Source organism: Arvicola amphibius, chromosome 10 (assembly GCF_903992535.2).
Source record: "Arvicola amphibius chromosome 10, mArvAmp1.2, whole genome shotgun sequence".
Classification (NCBI taxonomy): Eukaryota; Metazoa; Chordata; class Mammalia; order Rodentia; family Cricetidae; genus Arvicola; species Arvicola amphibius.
In genome coordinates this window covers 4,633,611-4,654,345 of record NC_052056.1, presented here as the reverse complement: position 1 = coordinate 4,654,345, position 20,735 = coordinate 4,633,611, and the positions used below count along the sequence as shown (strand labels likewise).

At 50.1% G+C, this 20,735-nt stretch overlaps 1 protein-coding gene across 1 annotated transcript in view; it reads left to right on the top strand.

The window, feature by feature from the left end:
- The first annotated feature begins 5,121 nt into the window (after positions 1-5,121).
- Positions 5,122-20,735, top strand: part of Dop1b (DOP1 leucine zipper like protein B) — a 96,307-nt gene continuing 80,693 nt past the window's right edge. The window contains 3 exon segments of the mRNA XM_038344933.1: positions 5,122-5,255; positions 5,697-5,793; positions 8,500-8,664. Coding sequence (XP_038200861.1) covers positions 8,527-8,664 — 138 coding nt within the window. The 5' untranslated portion in view covers positions 5,122-5,255; positions 5,697-5,793; positions 8,500-8,526.

Genomic DNA, 20,735 nt, shown 5'->3' with positions numbered 1-20,735 from the left:
AAAAAAAGGTTTACTTTATGTATATATGCAAGTGCTGTGTGTGTGTGCACGCCCGTGCCATGTGCATGCCTGGTGCCCTTAGAGGCCGAAAAAGGTGTTGGATTCCCTGGAACTGGAGTTACAGATGTTTGTGAGAGACCCCTACAAGAGCAGCAAGCGCTCCTAACAACCAAGACATCTCTCCAGCCCGGCAGCCTGCTTTTACTTCACTGATGAAATCCAACATCTACTCAGCCAGGCTGTAGCTCCTACACCACTAATGGTCCCAGCAGGTTTCTGTGTGGCTTCCACAGCCACGTGTCCCCCCTGCAGCCAGTCTCCAGAGTCTTGCTGCTGGTGGTAAGGACCTAGCAAGGAAGCACCCAGCATGGCAGGTTCTGCTTAAACACAGGAAGTGAAGAAGTCAGCTGCCTAGACTTTCATTTCTCCTTCCTCTCCAGCCAATCCCAGCTTTGAGGGTGGAGCCATGAAGCTTAGGAGACCCTTGAGACTGCAAGGCAGGAGACTGCAAGCTCACTGGGCGTGCTGCCTCTCCTCTGGATGCTCATGGTTGGGTGACAAGTGTAGGTGACTTGGTCTCACTCTAATAAAAGCAGGACTGGTTGAACTGGCTTAGGGCTAGAGCTGTGAATAGCCACACCCCATCCATGTGCTCAGGACAGACCCAGGCAGGCCATAGACAGAGGGGGAAAAAATAGGCCAACCCTCAAGAGGAGCATTTACCAAGTGGCCTGGCGACTAGCTTCCCTCCAAAAATGTCTCTTCCCTTGCCTCAGATAGTTCCCAAGAGCGTGGGCATCTAGGAGATGCTTCAAGGTACTCTCATGTGCCTATAGTCCTCATTTCCTTATCTAGGTGGAATTGAACTGCTGCTGGCAGTTGAAAGGAACTTAAGTCTAGAAATGGTATGCTGTAGAGAAAATAATAATTGGGTTTAGAACACAAAGGGAAGCAAGGTCACGACCTAAAGGCCCACCACGTATTGACTGGTGTGTCATGCTGGTGTTACCCAACGTGGCTCTATGTAACCAGCGTGGTAACGCATTATGGCTGATGAATCTATCGTTTTCCTTGCTGTTCCTTCAGTTTGGGTTGAGGGGAGGGGTATGGCATACAAAAAAGTAAGTTTCATGGTGATTGCTGCATATATACCATTTTATTTTGTTGTTTTTAGAAGCTTTGTATTATTTATTACTGTGGTGTATGTGTGTGTGTGTTAATGCCGTATGATGAGTAAGTCACGCTGTCTACATGCCACGGCATGTGTGTGGCGGTCAGAGAACAACTTTCAAAACCTGTTCTCGCCACCATGGTTGCCAGGTATCTGAGGACTTCTGGTTTGTATGACAAGAGCTCGTATCTTCTGAGTCATCTTGCCAACCTGATTTAGGGAGGTTTTTTTTTAGATGGGGACTCGCTCTGTAGCCCAGGCCTAAATCTATGCCGTCTAAATTTATATCAGTGCCCGGCTCCAGCCCCTCAAGTGCGAGGGTTACAGGCTTGAGTTACCATACCCTGCATTCAGTGTTCAGGTGAAGACATATAATCTCAGAGGCCTTAGTTCACTTGTTCTGGATCACACAGCTGTGGAGAGCAAGGCATATCCAGGACACTCTGAATAGAGTCCCTTGATACCTGACACTGGGCACATCTGGTTTCTGTTACAATTCTAGAGGCCGTGGTGTGGTGGTTTGAAAGAAAATGGCCCCCATAGGGATTGATTGGCACTATTAGGAGGTGTGGCTTTGTTGGAGTGGGTGTGGCCTTTTTGGAGGAAGTATGTCATTGTGAAGGTGGGCTTTGAGGTCTCATATATGCTCAAGCCACACCCAATATCTCAGTTCACTTCCTGTTGCCTTTGGATCATGATGTAGAACACTCAGCTCCTTTTCCAACACCACGTCTGCCTGCACGCCACAGTGTCCCCACCATGATAATAGACTAAACCTCTGAAACTGTAAGCCAGCCACCTCAATTAAATGCTCAGAGTTGCATGGTCATGGTGTCTCTTCACAGCCATAGAACACGGAATAGGATACATGGGGAACTCTGTTGATGTAAACTTAAGGGAGATTTCGGGGTATCTGGGATGTTCACCAGCTTGTAGACAGACAGGTCACAGGAATTCACCTCAACACTCAGCAGCCAGTATTGGCTCAAACCTCTGGTGTTTGACCCTGAATGGTTTATTTTAGGTATATTTAAGCACAGCACAATTTTATGAAAATTGGTGATAATTAGCTGATCCTCATATATAAGTCTCCTCAAGGAACAAAGTAAGCAAAACTGGGTCCAAAGTGACCACATTGAAACTCATTGAAAAGACCATAAAGACAGGTTCTACAGATTGACTGGGAAAACAAATTTACCCTAAGGGTCTGGGGGAGTGTCCTGAGCTAGAGAAGTCTCTATCCACCCAGATAGAGCAGAGGCTGGAAGCATGTCTGTTACGGTAAAAATAAAACAGCTTCATTCCCCGAGGGGCCTGTAGACCACGAGGGGCAGCGAGTACTCAGCCACTGAGCTCCATCCTCTGCCTCCGTTTCTTTGTTTGTTACTTTTTGATTAAGACAGTATTCTCTTCTGCTACTCATGGTTGTGATAAATATTAATGGAAACCAACTTGGAAGATGAGAGGGTTAATTTGGTTTACAGATTACAGCCCATTACTGACAAAACCATGGTGGTTTGAATGAGAATGGTCCCATTATATAGAGTTGCATATTTGAATACTTGGTCCCCCGTTGGTGGAATTGTTTGGGAAAGATTAAGATTAGGTGTGCTTTGAGGTTTCAGAAGTCCGTCCTATTCCATTTCCTCCCTCCACTCCCTCCATCCCCTTTGCTTGGGCATGGAGTTTATTCAGTGGTATTGGGAAGACTATAAGGGTACAGGAGTTATTGACGGAAGAGATAAATAGAGGGAGAAGAGGGGAGGGAGAAGAAGGGATGAGGGAGAGGCAGGAGATCAGTTTGCCTTGGTGGGAAGGTGGGATAATTGGAGGTGGGTGGAGTTTGTCTCTTAAAGGAACAGGGTCCCATGTGGCAGGGAAGGCCAGCAGAATGCTAACCCGTGGTATCCAGCAAATGGATGGAATAAAAGTTAGCACCCCAACTTTTTCCCTCATGTGTACTGGTGTTTGCCTGCATATGTGTCTGTGTGAGGGTGTCGGATCCTCTGGAACTACAGACAGTTGTGAGCTGCCAGTGGATGCTGGGAACTGAACCCAGGTTCTCTGGAAGAGCAGCCAGTGCTCTTAACACCTGAGTCATCTCTCCAGCCCCATGTTGTTATTGTTCTTTATTCAGCAACCCGGATTTAACTATTAACATAACTCTTCCTGTTTGGGGTTATCATTCGGGCTTTGTTTTGTAATTTTTTTACAGTTGTTTGTGTGTGACATGATTGTGCACACCTGCACTGCATTATAAGCATATGTGAGAAGGCAGATTTTATGAGTTGTTTTTCTTTTCCTGAGATCGAATTCAGTCTTTTGTTTGTTTGTGTGTTTGTTTGTTTGTTTGTTTTTCAGACAAGGTTTCTCTGCATAGTCCTGTCTGTCCTGGAACTCACTCTGCAGACCAGGCTGGCCTCAAACTCACTGAGATCCACCTGTTTCTACCTCCCAAGTGCTGGGATTAAAGGCGTGTGCCACTGTCTGGCTCAGGCTCAGTCTTAGCAGCAAGCACCTATACCCACTTAGCCATCTGCCCACTTGGACAGATCTATTTTGGAATCTGATACAAACGACACAGTTCTCTCCCAGAAACATATATATTCACTGAACATTATAAACGATTACTAACTGGATTTGGAAGGTGTCTTAGTTACCATTGCTGTGGTGAAACACCAGAGCCAAAAGCAGATGGGGGGTAATTTATTTGGCTTACACTCCCACAGCACTGTTCATCATTAAAGGAAGTCAGAACAAGAACTCCTACAGGACAAGAACCTGGAGGCAGGTGCTGATGCAGAGGCCATGGAGGGGAGCTGCTTACCGGCTTCTTTCTCATGGCTTGCTCGGGTGTTTTCTTATAGAACCCAGCACCAGCACCCCCCATGGGCTGGGCCCTCCCCATCCCCATCCATCACTAATTGAGAAAATGCCTTACAGCTGGATCTTACTGAGGCATTTTCTCAATTGAGTTTCCCTCCTTTCAGACGGCTCTGGCTTTTGTCAAGTTGACATCAAACCAGCCAGCACAGATGGCTCCGTCCAAACCTTCAAGGACTGCCTAGTCCCAGAGTGGCTCTAAAACCGAGACTCTGACGGGTTAAAAGGGGAAGAGGCCACCACTGACACGACCACTTAGTCAGTAGGCAGTGCTGTTTCAGCTGGCTGGGAGCTGCAGCTGGAGTGATCAAGACAGGGTTAATGTCAGGGCGACTCCTGCGAGCTCCCAGACCCCACACTCTTCTTGATTCGTAGCTGTCAGGCCCGGTTGGGTGGGTCCCGAGATATTAATGTTCGAGGATGCAGAGACACCTGAACCCAGAGTCCCCCAGCCTTCCGCTAACCCAGGAGCTCGGGATTCTTCCTGCCTCCTCCCCGCGATGGAGGATGTGGGTGTGGTCCTGACGCAAAGCCTGGGAACAGCCCTCCGTGAGCCGAAGGGGCAGGGGAGGGACGACTCTGGGCAGGCCCTGACTGACGTCCGAAAGCCTTTGCTTGAGTCAGAGAAGCCCAGGGCTACCTGCCCAGCCATGTGAGGCTTCCCCCGACGCACTGCCAAGCCACGCCCACCACGGGCCGCCCGGGGCAGCTTTGAGGCTCAGTCTAGACCTCGTGCCCACAGGCCTCTGACCCCAAGGCCCCGCCCTCAGAGGCCCCACCCACCCGGCCAAACCTCCCCCTCCCACCCCGCCGCCAGTCTCCTCCTTCGGTCTCCGCCCTATGCGGTCAGGGCCCGGCCCCGTCTCGCCTAGGCCACGCCCACCCCACCGCCACGGCCCCTCCCACGAAGAGAGAGGCTCACCCAAGAGGTCAAGGCCCCGCCCTCTACACCGCCCACGCGCCAAGGTTGTGGCCCCGCCCAACCACCCCGAAGACTCCGCCCCTCGCCGAGGACCTGCCTCCGGGTCCCGCCCCATCTCGAGGCCCCGCCTTCCGGCCCCGCCCCCAGCCGCCTGGTTCTCGGGAGTGGCGGCCGCTGGGCTGAGGTGCGGCGCTTCTTCCGCGGGCTGCCGTAGCGCTGAGCCGCTGTCTCCCGCAGCCGACTGGTCCACACGCCCGCCGCCGAGCTCCACGGCCGCCCGTAAGTCTCGTCCCCGCCGGCCCGGGAGCGGCGGATGCGCAGGGCTCGGGCGGCGGCAGGGCTGCTGCACTGCGGGTACGGCCGCGCGTGGGTGTGGGCTTCAGCCCCGGCCTTCTGTGGCTGGGCAGGGTCCCTGAGAGCCGGCCTCGGGCCGCAGGTGGAGGTCGGGCGGCCACCCCTCTCCGCCCGGCGGTCCCAGGGCGGTACCAAAAGCTCAGCCTTTGTCGGGCAGGGCTTCCCGGTTCCCCGATGGGGTCCCAGCTTCTGTGCGTGTGCACCAGCCGGCCTGGCCCTGCGCCTGCGGATGAGCTGCCGAGGAGGTTGTCACCCAGTAACAACAGTCTCCCTCTCGGGAAACCTGTCTAGGGTTGTTTGTCGAGGACACCCCACATTTAAAAGCCATCCCTGTGAGACGTCAGGTGTCTTGCTTTTATTTTCCAGTGCCATTTGATCTCACTCTGAAAGGCCGAATTCAAAACTGGGCCAGTTGGTGAAGAGGGTTGATGTGCTGTAGACGCAGGGACATTATTATCTACAGGTAAATGGGAAGGCTGCTGTTTGTCGGTTGTTACTGTGTTCTCCTGACTCCTTCCTTGTACGCATATTTACAATCGACTTCCGGATTTGGCAGATGGTTTGGGGTTTTCACTTGAGCTAAGGAATTAGGAATGGGTACCGTGAGGGAGCCCCCACTGACGCTTTCTGTGGTAAGGTTAATGAGTCAGGTGTGCCTGTGTGTATGCCTGTTCCTTTGTGTACAGTCGTTTGTAGCCTACATAGCACTCTCTGCTAACTGAGCTGCTGCATCTCACGAAGGTGTCCAGGACAGCTTGCAAGAAGAGCAGTGTAGAGTTTGACCTGGTCATTCTCGCACCTTGTATAACAGATTCCCACTGAACTGAGCCCTAATTCTATAATCCCTAATAGTCCCATCTTTTGGCAGGAATGCCCCTCGTGAAACTCCAGTGTGCTTCCTAAGTGAAAGATGTATTGAACTGACACAGAAGCTGTGTAGTTTTGTAATTCCCCGTGCCCCGTATTTTGAAGGTGTTTAAACACCTTGAATGAGTAATTTCTAAGCATCTTAGCCGTTTTGTTACACCAGCTAGCCCTTCCTTTCAGCATCAGACCATAACAGAGAGCTGCACCTGCTGCCTTCATCCCTGGCTGAGAGCCACGTGGCTGGGAGCAGCCAGGCACTCACTCCTGAACACTGATCTTATCAGTGATGGCTCTCTTCCTGGTAACACAGGAGTCCACACCTGTGCTCATAGTTGGGCTTCCTCTTCCCTTTCTTCTTGCCCAAATCAGACTTTGGTGTGTCTGTGTCAAACTTTGAGTTTCATTGCTCAGGAAAGACCATCCATTTTATTTTGAGGCAAAGTCTCTCCTTGAGCCTAGAGCGCAGGTTAGGCTATGGACAGAGAACCCCCGTGGTAGGGTGACAAGTGTGTGCCCCACCACATCTGGCCTTTTTATATGGGTTCTGGGGATGCAGTTCAGGTCCTGAGCCCCTTTCCTGACTGAGCCATCTCCTCAGCCCAGACTGGATACTCCAGGCCACGTCACTGGATGCCCAATTCAGCTGCGATTATTTAAGTGGTTCCTCTGTTAGTCCTGCTCAAGTTCTTTCCCTGGTTCTGGGACACTCAATAAACAAACTGCACATAGGATATTTCCCAGTTATGTTGGGAGTCCAGACTGGAAATTTCTTTACAGGAAAAAAAAGGTGCTCAGCTATAGACTTTGCGGTTGTAGGAACTTGGTAGACTTGGCAAATTAAACCACTGCCCCAGATCATCACCTTTTTGTTTGTTTCCACAAAGCATGAAGCCTGTTATTTCAGAGAAAGCTTACAGGTCCTCCTGAGAGTGAAATTGCAGATTGACTTGCATAGCGCAGCTCTGTGGTAGGGTGAGTCTCTCTGAGAACGTGCACTACTGTGGAGGCAGCAGAGGGTGGAGCCTCGTAGACTGGCATTTGTGTGGAGAGAGCACGCTTACCTTACAGGAGGATTCTGTAGACCAGCATTTGTGTGGAGAGAGCACACTTACCTTACAGGAGGATTCTGGGAGAGCTGTGTGAGAATGTGGTGGGTGGGAGAAGAATGGGAGTGGGGGACCTGCAGGGAGTAGGGGGCTTGCACCGCAGGACGGAGGGACAAGGCAGAACCAGCAGGACTTGGGTTGAGTGTGGCAGGCCAAGGGAAGGAAGAAATCTAGAGTAACATCCTAGCCACATAGGGGCCACTTTCTGCAAAATGGGAAAATGAGGGACGAGTGTGCTGAGCAAATGGAATTCAGAGGTTAGGTTAGTTTTTAAAAAGTGTTAATTTGGGTATAATTTACAGACTGCAGAGTTCACCAGGTGTATAATTCAGCGATTTTTGGAGATTTACAGGGTTCCTCAGTGATTGCCAGAACCTCATTTCGGTGACCTCAAATGACCCTATCTCTGTTTCTGGTCTACCCCAGGCACCCCCTAACCTGCTTACCATCACAAGAGGCTTGCACGCCTTGGGTATTTCATACAAGTGAAGTCATACCATAGATGATCTTGTTTGGCTAGCTGTTTTCACGAAGCTTATATTTTCTTCCTCCCCCTCCCAACCCCGCCGCATCTTATGTCCTCCTCCTCTCCGTTTACCTATGTCTGTCTGTCACGAGCCCCAGGATCTCATGTATCTTAGGTTGGTCTTGAACTCGTAACTCTCTTGCCTTCCTGTCTGGTACTGTGATTATAGGTATGTCTGGCCCAGAGTCAGGTTGCTGGTCCCTATAACAAGTACTTTTCCCTGCTGAGCCATCTAGCCGGCCCTCTTACCTGGTTTTTGTGAAGAATACTCCCAGACTCCTCATTTAGTTGTAGAGGATTGAATTACTAAGTGAACCTTTCAGGTTGAAAGCACACACATCCTTAGGTTTGTGATGGAAGGGCCCTTCTGCGTTCAGAATTAGCAGCCAGCAGTAGGATGTGATTTTGCTAGTTTCTCTCCCAGAGTTAATGTTGTCGGTTAGGCAGGTCCGGTCCTAGCATCCTCGCCTCTTTCTACCCAGTGCACTTGTGTCCCTCAGGACCCATAACAGTGGGAGCTCTGTATCTTTATTTACATTGCGCCTGGCCTAGGAGCCTTGTAAATATTTGAATTGGATTGCCTAGTGAGTCTGTGGACACAGGTCTCCGAGCTGGAAAGGACTTCTGCCTGGGAGCGGCTCCCTCATATATTTTCCCATTTCCCCTTTAGATCCCTCCTAAAGTGCGAGAATGTAAGATGGACCCAGAGGAGCAGGAGCTGCTAAGCGATTACAGATACAGAAGTTACTCCTCGGTTATCGAAAAGGCTTTAAGAAACTTCGAGTCCTCCAGCGAATGGGCGGATCTTATATCTTCACTTGGCAAGCTCAACAAGGTACGGGGCATTTCCTGTTTGGAAGGTGCAGAGGTGGGGCCAGAGTTGTCTTTTATTATGGTAAGGAATTTGTGAAGGTTAGAACACCTAGAGAAACAGAAAAGAAGGAGCAGCTGGAGTCTGTACCTCAGATTTACCCACGGGTTCAGACTTACCACGGGTAGCACAGCTCTTCCAGCGGCTTCTGAGCCCAGAACTCTTCATGTTGGCTTTTATAGCGTTGTTACAGTAGAGTGGCCTTTTCTTCTTTTTCTTTTCTTTGGTTTTTTTTGAGACAGGGTTTCTCTGTCTGTAGCCCTGGCTATCCCGGAAACTCAGAACAAGCTGGCCTCAAACTCAGTCCACCTGTCCCTGCCTCCAAGTGCTAGGATTAAAGGTGTGCACACCACACCTGTCTGAGTGGCCTTTTCTTGATAAATCTGTGAAATGACAATTTTAAATTATTCAAAGATTATTCTGTGTCTGCGGAGAATTTTTCTGTTTCTTTTGTGCTGTAATTTTTGGGCCCTTTCTTTGCTGACCAGTAACTTCTAGAAGAATGGAAAACAAACTAATTGTGTGTGTATGCATGTGAGTGTGTGTGAGAGTGAGTATACGAGTCTGTGAGTGTGAGTCTGTATGTGTTAGGGTGTGGAGAAAGGGTGGTGGTCTGGAAAGACACACCTGTTGTGCCCAGCAGGAAGACCCTGCAGAGATTCTTAGGCACTCAGTGGGCTGCTGCTGTGGTGCGCAGTGTAGAGCCCTCTCAGGCTGACTGGCCAGCACTTGACTTGGAACATGAGTGTCAGGTGAGAGAGTTGGGGGAATCCTCCTCCAGCTCTAGTCTGCAGGTCAGGGAACCCCAGAAGACCCTACTGAGGAGAGAGAGTGCTCGCTTTATCTTTCGCAGGAATGGATGGGGCAGTGAAGAACAAACTGTGCCCCCCCTTCACGTACCCACCTCAGCACCCTCACTCTGAGGCCAGAAAGCAGTTCCCAGAGTGCTGGCCCAACACGCCTAAGGCCCTGGGCTCAGTTCTCAGCATAGGGTGTGTGTGTGGCTGCAGCTCAGCCTGGCAGATGGCTGTGGGGCTCCAGCGAGATAGGGGGTTGTAGCTCATTGGCCAGGAAAGGCCTGGTTTCACGCAAGGCACATTCATTTGCAAATGTCACAGCAGGCAGGTGCTCAGTGGGATAGACAGATTTCTACTCCTGAGGGTTTTTAGGCGGTACTGGAGCCTGAGGTTCCTTGGTTGGACAGCCCCCGCCCAAGAGGGAAGAGGCCTGGCAGTTGACAATATTAGCCATCACGTCCAGGAGAGCTAACGCTTGCATAGCGGTCTGAAGGGAGTGTGTTCTGTTAACCGACTCTAGTACAGGAGAGCGGTGGCATTCTCAGATGTATTTCCAGCAAGGGAACTGGAGCCTGGGGAGCTAATCTATTACTGTGGGTACAGCTAAGGCACCCTGCCTGGGGCCCTCTCTTTCTGCTGTCCTCCTGGTGTCCAGGGCTGTCCAGGTGCTGGATAGACTTGTCTTGGACGTTTTGATAGGGCCTGAGACGGAGACCGTGGAGGTGTGCAGAGGCTCCGCTGTGAGCACACCTGGCCCGGGTTTGCAGCCCTGGGTGGGATGGAGCTGGAGTGGAGCTGGCAGGTTCCGTCATCTGTCTTGTCTTATTTCTATCCATATGGTCCTCAACGAACGGTCCAAACCGGGCCGTTTACCCATTCTGGGAAGGACTGAGCGCAGCCCTTAGCCCCTTATTTTCCTGAGGATTATTCCCTGATATGACCCCTGTCAGTGGGATTGCACTGGATAAATGTTTAATTTGAAAAGTCACTTCTTGCTACAGATTTTACCCACGAAATCCCACCCTGTCGTTTGGGCAGTCTTGCCGCCCCCACCACCACTGCCGCTGCCCCCGCCCCCCACCAAAAATAAGGTCTGGTGGTTCGCGTTTGGCCTGGGGCTTGCCTTTCTGCCCACCCTCCAGCCCACCCACATGATGGTGCAGACGTGTGCGTGGTGATAGCGGTTGAACCCAGGGCTTTATGCGTGTGAGGCAGCTAAGCTGTAGCCCTAGACCTTTGATGACATTTCTTCTTCTCTGCCACTATAATTAGGCCTAACATGTGAGGCTGTAGATTTAATCCCCGGTACTGTAGCATAAAAGAAAATAGAATAAAATAAAAAGAGACTTGTAAAATAGCTTGACACCCAGCTCTGGCCATGCCCATGCACGGAAGAGGACTCAGCCCCTGTTTCTGACCCCCAGAGCTCTGCTATTGTTAGGCTTTCCCAACATTTTCCTGCCCGCGTCTATGCAGTTTCTCTATGGAGAATGGGCTGTGCCTTCTCAGGGCCAAAGAGCCCCACCCTGTTGTCCAAGTGAGGCCAGTGTGATTTTGTTGCCAGTAAACAGTATTAACTTGTTCAGATCAAGTAGCCGTTAGTGGTTGTGCTGAGTTGTATTTATCAGAGCCCTCACTCTGGGCCCTCAGAATCTAACTGTGTGCAGATGGGCGCTTTGCAGGATGGTCAGGCTGCAGTGGTGTGACTAGCGATGGCTGGATCCACTGTGGGGGGCATCCTTATCATAAGGAGAATGTTTAATGCCATCCTTGGGAGGCAGAGGCAGGTGAAATTCTTGAGTTAGAGAGGGCAGTCTGGGCTATATAAGAGGTTTTAGGCCAACCAGAAATACATAGTGAGATCTTGTCTCAAAAAAACAAAACAAAACAAGAAAACATCACAGAAAGGAGACATTTGAGCCAGGCCTGTTGGCTCAAGCCCGTAACCACAGCTACTCGGGAGGCTGAGGCAAGAGGATGGCAGATTTAAGGACTGTCTGGACTACAGAGTCCAGAGTCTAATGCCAGCTGGGCAATTTAGTGAGACCTTGGCCTGATGAATTAGAAAGAGGGCCGGGGGCTGTGGCTTAATAGTAGGACACTTGCCCGCCATGCATTAGGCCCTAGGCTCAGCCCCCAGCGCTGAGGAAAATGAAAAGGGAAAAGGAGGAGGGAGACTTGGACACAGACGTAGGCATGTATGGACAAGTGATACCACGTGTGTGGAAAAGGGGCTCCGGACCCTGCTGTCCAGGGAACACCCCGAACACTGCAGACTACCAGAGCCGCTGGGCTGTGGGGATCGATTATCATCAGCTGGGCCGTGGGGGGATCGATTATTACCAGCTGGGCCATGGGGATCGATTATTACCAGTGGGCCGTGGGTATTGATTATTATCATTGCTCATAAGTAGCCAGTGTCTGGTATCTGAAGTGTTAGGCAAGGGAGGCTTCAGCTTCTTTCTGCTACAGAACATCGTTTAGGCCTCTTTGTGTGTGGTATTTGTTAGAGCAGATTCATCCGAGGCTGCCAGACGCCACAGTAGACGGAACATCTGGATGCTGGGCTGTGGCAGCAACGCAAAACACCTGTTCACGTGGCATACGAGGCTTCATTGGTGGGAAGGAAAATTAAATGTGGGACACCGGGGGATGAAGGGCACAGTGACCGTTCTTCAACAGCATGGCATTTGAGCAGAGACCTGAGTGAGGGCTGTGACGTAGGTCTAAAGTATAGCTGGTTTAGAGAAAGGGGGACTTCAGTTGTGGGGAGCAGCGGGGTTTTTATAGAGAGGGAAAGGAGGAGTTGGCAGGAAGACAGCTCCTGGGCGGGACTTGGTTGACAGATCCAATAACCGCGGTGGCATCTGACAGAGGACATGAGATGTTCTTGGTTATCCAAATCTAAACAAAATTCCTTTGGTAGTTAACACGTTAACAGCTAGGTGGGAGCATTCCTAATGTAGTCTTGAGACGGGTCTGGCTTTGATCCTGCAATCCTCCTTGCTTAGCCTCTTGGGTACTGGGACTGAAGGTGTGTGCCAGCATGCCTGGCTCTAAGTGGGGATTCTCTTTAGCAGAATTAGGGAGAAGCAGGGGACTGAAGGTGTGTGCCAGCAAGCCTGGCTCTAGGTGGGGATTCTCTTTAGCAGAATTAGGGAGAAGCAGGGGTAGGGGTAGGATGGTAAAGGGGCACCCCTGTCACAGCCTGGTCATCCTCTGGAGGTGTCTGTAGTGGTTGCCCCATCTTTAAGTGTTGTAGGCAGCGGAAGCAGAAGACCTCTGCTGAGATCTCTGCTCAGATGAAACCAGGGCTCTTGGCTTCAGGGCAGAAGAGTTGAGTCTGTGTGCAGCTGGGCTTAGGGAAAGGTGTTTAAGCAGATTTCAGCTGGGCATTAGAGAGAGAGAAAGAGAGAGAGGCACTGAAGAAAACGACAGTTTGTACCCCAGTGAGCTGCTCAGGAGAGGTTCTGTTCACGTGTCTTGGTAATGGCTGTCTGTGATTATGAAGTCAGATGGCTCCACAGGTTTCTGAGGAGCTCTCTCTAGGAAATGAGGTCTGGGGGTGGTTCCTGAGGTATGCTGGACAGGATTGAAGTCTGATCAGACAAAAATCCAAGGCCGCAGGAACCTTGCTATAGTAAGACTCATGAGTTAAAATATGTGTGGACCATAAGCAAACTTCCTAATTTTGTTTGTGAGATTTCAGTTTTACAACTGAAGAGGAGTAAGGTTAAGTTCAAGGTCGTACACCCTCTGGTGTTAAGAATGGTTGGGGTAATTTTAACATTTCTCTAGGAAATACCTCCATGGAGGAAGAACCCGATTTCTAGTTAGGCAGCCTCCACAGTGAACTTAGTTGTGTCTTATAGTAAGGGTTCCTTGAATTCCCAAAATTCCCTGTTCATCTGGCTCAAGACTTCAACTAGACTCTGAGTGGGGGCTCCCCTTCCTTCCTATGTCCCCTTTTTGCTTTCCCCATCTTCTTCTGTCCGATCTCATAAGGACACCAGTGGCACTCCCTGGGAAGATGCACCCCCGTGCCGCACTCTGTCCCAATGTCCTTTGGAATGGTCTCTCTGCATGCAGTCCCTCTGGAAGGTATTGGCTACTAGGACTTCAGAGAGAACTTAGTAGATCTGTCTGAACTCCAGATGTCCATCCACATTCTCACCCACCAGTGGAGGCTGCCGCGTCCTTCAAGCCTTTTCAGTGCCGGTGACCTGGGGACTTCCTGGTCAGGCACCTCTGCTCTCACAGCCTTTCTGCCGACTTGAGCGCTGGCCGGTGCCCTTTAAGGAGGGACAGCACTGCGGGTGTCCTAGAAAGCCTGTGAGGATTCCTGTGGTGTTCAGCGTGAGCCTCACTCCTCACCCCCCGCTGCCTGGGCCCTGAGAAGGGAGGTGATGAGATGCCCTCTCAGCTGTAGGATGCTGGGGCTGTCTAGTTCTTCATTGCCAGCCCGTGTACCTGCCTGGAGCTATGCTTTATCTACTTGCTAGCAGCCAACTAATACTCTCCACTGGTAGAGATCAGCTCAAACCCCTGGTTCCAATGAGTGGCAGCAGCTGCTGGATTCTGGTGTGTTGTGCCCAGTTCAGGGGTTCAGATGACATCATGGCCCTTATCCAGATTGCTGGGGCCGTGCTGAGACTCTGAGGGCATTGCTGACTCAGCTGCCTGGTGCAAGCTTCTCAGATATGACAAGGCTGAGGTGGTTTTTTGAGAAGAGCTTGCTGTCTGCAGAGGAGTCTGTTACACTTTCCAATTTGTGACCAAGATAGCCGATCTATTTTGTGTTTATGTGAAAGAATTTGTTGGTAGTTTATCCTCTCCAGTCTGCTGGAGGTGTGGAAGTTGGCCAGGTTCACACAGACAATTAACTCACCCATGACCGATAACCAAATGACAGCAGTGTGTCATCCAGCAGAGTGGAGTTCAGGGTATTGCTCTGCCTAGAAAGGGTCCCCACTGGACAACCCCCAAGTGACTCTGGAGAAAGTGTCATTAGTAGGCAATTTAAGTTAAATAAGGTCATAGGATGGGCCCTTATCTGATAGCATTGTGGCCTTAAAAGAAGAAAGACACCTCCCTCTTTGTCTGCTTTCCCCAAGCATCCCATGCAAAGACACAGCCAGAAGGCAGGCATCTGCAAGCCAGGAAGAACCCCAAGTCACCAAGCCCCAGAGAGAGGTAAACCTGTGTTAAGAGAAACTTGTATTTGTAAAGGCAGCCTAATCAGACAAAAACAAAGGACAGAGTTACATTTGGCTGCCTTTGGTCATGAGCACCAACCTTCAAGCTGGTATTTGAGTCCAATATAAACTATCTGTCTTTTTCAGTGGGCCCCACACCTCCAGCCAAGCCGTATTGACACACAGTAGCCTGAACATTGTTCTACAAACCAAGTCCTTATAAAGACTGGGCCACAACACTAGCCCCACACATATTCAGAGGGACTTGATGGGTTTTGACGTGCATACAACCCTGTGAGACCACCATCAAGATTCTGTGTGTGTCACCTCCAGAAGTTCCTTCTTGGCATTTCATATGCACATCACCAGACAACTGTCTCCTTCCTCTCTGTCACTGTAGATGAGTTTGCATTTTAAAAAGTTTTATGTAAACAGGCTTGGTGTGGTGGTTGGTTTTTAATCCCAGCAGCTGCGTGCTGGAGACTCAACAGTTCAAGGACAGCTGCCAACAACCTAGTGAGTTTAAGGTTAGCCTGGGCTACCTAAGACTGTCCTAAGAGTACTAATCTAGAATTGTATAAATGGACACACCCTCTATTTCTCTTGCTCTGGCCTCTTTTTTATTTAGCGAAGCTATTCTGAAGGTTACCAAGCTGTAGATATTGATAGTTCATTTACCTTTGTACTGCTGAGTAAGGTCCACAGATATACAGGATTCATTTCCTGGTAATGGACAGTTGAGTTTCTTCCAGTGGGTATGTGTTTTTATTTTATTTTTTTTTTATTTTTTTATTTATTTATTTATTTTTTTGTTTGTTTTTCGAGACAGGGTTTCTCTGTGGCTTTGGAGCCTGTCCTGGAACTAGCTCTTATAGACCAGGCTGGTCTCAAACTCACAGAGATCCGCCTGCCTCTGCCTCCCGAGTGCTGGGATTAAAGGCGTGCGCCACCGCCGCCCAGCTGTGTTTTTATTTTTTTAATGATTTATTTGTGTGTCTATATGAGGATCCCCTGGAACTGGAGTTACAGCAGTTGGGAGCTTTGTGGCTACTAGGATTGAATCTGTGCTCTGGATGAGCAGCCAGTGCTCTTAACTGCTGAGCCATCTCTCCAGCCCGTTTTAGTTTGTTAAAGATTTGCGCGCGCGCGCGCGCGTGTGTGTGTGTGTGTGTGTGTGTGTGTGTGTGTGTGTGTGTGTGTGTGTGTAGGTATGTGTAGGTGCACATACCTGTGCTTGAGTGGAGGTCAGAAGCAAGCTGGGATCACATGGAGTCACAGGCTTGTTAACAAGGGTACTGGAGTACAGACCCTGTTCCTCAGGATTGTGCAGCAAGTTCTCTTAGCTGCTGAGCCATCTCTGGGGCCACACAGTTAATGTCTTTAAAGGCCACAAATGGTTTGTCACAGGGATGCACCGTTCTACATCCTGCCGTGTGTGGGAGCTGCAGCCCTTCCCTGTCCTCAACTCTTGGTGTGGACAGACTTGAGCCGCTCTCCGGAGGGAACAGAGTAGAGGTTCACTGTGACTTTGGTGTTTCCCACATGACAGACGATTAGAATGTTAGTGCAGTCCATTATAAATGGACAAAACCCACAAAGGCAGTTGCAAGAGCCTTTTTTGTTGTATGGTGACAAATAATTGGAAGTAACCACATCAGCCAGGGAGTGCCTTAAAGTGTACCATGATGTGACAGTATAATGGCTTATGTGTCCTTCAGATAAGGTAGACCAGTCGTCTGACAGAACAAATGGATTGTTCTACATAGCTCTCTCAGTCCTGCAGTGCACACGTGTGTGTACTCGCTCATACGTGCATGTGAGTGCAGGTTCCCCGGGAAGGTGTCAGGTCCCTCAGAGCTGAAGTTAGCAGCAGTTATGAGCTGCTCAGCATGAATACTAGGAACAGAACAGGCTCTTAGCCACTGGGCACCTGTCCAGCCTACAACATTCGGGAAGTCTTAAGGGCACATGTTTCTTCCACTCACATCTTCAGGCTCACTGAAAAATGTCCCTGGCTGAGCAGATGGCCTAACAGCCTTTACTGTGGGAGAATGCAGGTGACCTCATTAACAGTGATTTTAATGACAGGGCCTCTGGTGTTTCTTAGTGTCTCACCCTTGCTCTCCCTCCGTGGCTTGTCTCAGTTTGTTCCTTAGTTGCTGTGCCTGTTATTTCAGTAGCTGATCAATATGTGAGGTGCTGGGCTGGAGAGATGGCTCAGCAGTTCAGAGGACAGACTGTTCCTGCTTCAGAGGATGAAACTCAGTTCTAGCACTCAGCCTGGCAGCTCACAACCTCCTGTAACTCCAGCTCCAGAGGACCAGGGTCGGTATGCTTCAAAGCTACTTGGACTCACATGCACGTGCCCACACCTGGACGCATACACGTTGTTAAGATAAACCAGCCTTTAAAAATGTGTGTATATAGCCGGGCAGTGGTGGCGCAGCATGCCTTAATCCCAGTACTCGGGAGGTTGAGGCAGGACAGTCTCTGTGAGTTGGAGGCCAGCCTTGTCTACAGAGCGAGTGAAGAAGGATGCTTAAAAGAAATCCCACACTAGCTCAGAATTGAGAATAATAGAGGATTATTTATTTAGGGGTAGACTCACAGATCACAATCCTCTGCTGGAATGGGGAACAGCAACTGAATTCTGCAGCCAGAAAAAGACCAGACACATGCTTTACATCGGCATAAATAGTATAAGAGGTCTACACCCAAGTGGGCGGGTAACTTAATGGCTACTGGTGGTAGGAATTCCTACAGCACAGCGAGTTCCAGAACAGCCAGGGCTGATACACAGAGAAACCCTGTCTCAAACTACAAAACAAACAAAAAAAGTGTGTGTATGAATAATAGTCAAAGTGTTACTTTTATGCACGTGACAGATCCTTTCTTGCCAGTGCTTCTGGTGACTCCCCAGCTAGATGTCTCAGGGCCTTGGTATGCTGGAAGACAGTCTAATTGCATTGCCCTGGAAAGCAGGAGCACTGAGCATGCTCAGTGTGGGAGCAGCAGGGTTAATTAAGATTCCACTTCTGAGTGTGGGGCAGGCATGTGGCTGCCCAGCCAATGGCCAGTCCCTTCTCTTCCTTGTTTAAAAGACCCTCTTATGTGTGGAGGTCACCTGGTAGAGAGTTCTGAGGTAGCTGGAGGCATACGGTTCTGGTTGTCAAATTTAATCCTCTTGATTCCATTTTCCACAGCACAGTTTACTTAGATGTGACCTTGTGACTTCTGGGGCCCCTGAGATGTGGCCGGAAAGCTGCAGGCCAGCTTCTGAAAGGGATTTCCTCTGCTTCAAAGGCATAAAAGGAACAAACACTGTTTGGTTATTTTTGCTCCATTGAGAATGGGCTATTTTTGTTATTCTTTTCTTTTTCTTTCTGTTTGTAAGCCAGAGATGGAACCCTGCTCCTCTGCACCCTCTGCACGGGAGTGTCTCAGCCACGGCACTGCGGGCGTCTGGGTGGAGGTGGGCCCTGTTCTGGGCACTGTAAGGTGGTTGTTAGCATCCTGGCCTCTAGTCCACTACATGGCAATATAGCCGAGCCCCTCCCCCACCCACAAATAAAGTCATAAATGTCTCCGGGTGTTTCTGAATGTCTTCCTGCCAATGGCAACATTGCCCTGCACTTTTGATTTTTTTAGGTTACATTATATTTTCTTTATTTGAAATTGCTTGGTTGGATAATCTGTGTCCCAACTTAGCCCATCCTTCAGCCACATGTGAGCTGGAGCCAGACCCTCTGTGGCCCTCGCAGACACATTTGACAATTGACAGGAGCAGTGTTTTGTGTCCTTAAAAGATGCAGCACAGGGCTGAGGGTAGAGCTCAGTTTGCCTGGCGTACACTAGGCCGGGTTCAGCCCCGCAGTTCTGCTGGAAAGGGCAAGGACTGAGCTTTGCTGGGAGTGCGGCTCAGTGTCCGAGTCCTGGGTTCAAATCCCTAAATAAGAAATTAAGTCAGTCTTCCTGTGACTGCCCGCCGCCAGTCCTGCCCTTTGTCTCACTGAGTGGCAGCTGGATGGCTGGCCCAGGGCTCTTCCTAAGTCACTGCAGAGCTAAGCACAGAACTCGCTGTGTTCGAGTCGTGCTCTTCCAGTGCTCTGTCCACAGAGCTAGCCGGGCCTGTTTGACGGTACACTCCTGCGTACTGGACACTCCTGCGTACTGGTTACAGCCTCTCCCACGCAGCCACCTGTACAGACTCCTGGACAGACAGCTTGTTTCAGAACCAGGGAAGCGAACAGCAGAGAAGGAAGACCAGATAAGATAAAACCAGACCAACGCTGATGAGAGCAAAGTAGCCGTAAGTCCACGGAGAGCCGTGACCTCCAACCCCATCTGTGACTCTGAGTTGCGTCCGTTGGTGTTCTTGCCCCTGGTCGGTCACTGACTGCAAGAACTTGCCCATCTGGCGTGCAGTCCAGAATCTTACTCCATTTACTTACATATGGGGGAGGGTGGCAGTCATGGCACGTGTGGAGGAGAGGTCCCAGGGTTGGACTTAGGTCCTCTGACTTGTTGTCAGCTGAGCCACCTCCAGGCCCCACTCTGGAGTCTTGTGTGCTTGTAAGGGATGGAGGGCTTGTGTGGCTTGGCCTAAATTCTCAGCAGCCAATCTGAAGCCAGTCAGCTTCAGCTGAGGAGGACCCACCTGGTGTTAGGCTCCAGAGATCTCAGGAAGGTGGTGTCGGGAAGAGCTGACATTCGGTCCACTGTCAACGCCAGCTCCACACGCCTGTGTGACTTCTGAAGACTGAGTTCCCAGTTATACTTTGGGGACTAAAGCCATCGAGGATTTGTGACAGTTCTGTTCCCTGGCTCAGGCCTTAACACACTGATTCCATATAAGCTTGGCTATAGGTCTGTCACACATGTCCCTTGTATGTAGATGGCAGTGTTTAAAAAGGAAAACTGGTGTAGCATGTGGCATGTGGTCATTCGTTCTGAAATACTCCCCCATGCTCTGTGTCACGCCTAGTGTGAGCTTCAGGCCAGTTGTGAAGAGTGTGGCTTCTCCTACCTTCCCTCCTCCCTGCTTCCTTGTGGAACTCAGAGGCCTGGCTTCTGAGTCTGTGAGTTCTTTGCCTGCATATGGAGTGATCGCCTCTGTGAGCCCCTGCTGCTCCTTTGAGGTTCCCGCCTGTGTAGCCATTCCCCAGCAGCAGAGTTTCTGTCAAGAGGCCTGTTGAAAAGAATGGAGCTGCAGAGCACCACAGCTGTTCTGAGCTCAGCGCTCAGATGGAGAAGTTAAAGAATCCCCACAAAGGGCTGGGGAAGGTGGCTGTGGCTGGAATGTGCTTGGTGTCTAAGCATGAGGACCTGAGCTGAGACCCCGAGAGGTAGTATAAAATCGTACTCGTCTGTGATCCTGGACTGAGGAGGCAGAGACACAAATGTTCCTGAGGCCGCTGGCCCACCAGTCCAGCTGAATCTGTGAGTTCCAAATTCAGTGAGAGACCTTGTCCCAGTAGGGTGGTGGCAGGTGACCCAGAAAACACCTGACATTATGTGAGTCGTGTTTGCCACGTGAGCTCCGTGTGTTTCCTGCATCGGGTTCAAGAACTAGTTTCTGCTCATCCTGAGGTCATGCACCTGTAATCCCAGCACTTGAAGACTGAGGCAGGAGGATCACCATGAGACCTTGTTTCAAAAATTAAGAATTTTCTGTTCTGGCACATTGATTTCCATGTCATCATAACCAAGAGATTGGAAGCCCCAATGTGGTTTAAGATCCCGTTACTCATGTGTGCATCCATATGTGTGTGGGGAGTGTTTATAATGTGCTATAGATATATGGGTGTCTGTGCATCTCTGCTGTATATGCATATGTAGGATGTGTGTACATGTGATATATGTGAACTGTGGGTATATGTGAAGGGATGTACCAGTGTGTGCATGTGCAGGGGTGTGTCTTTGTAGGGTGTGCACATGTATGATATGTGCGCTATCTCACTGTGTATTATATGCTGATATACATGTGTGGAGTGTGTTTGTATATAGAGGACGCCTTGTGTGCATGTACATGTGCAGAGGTGTA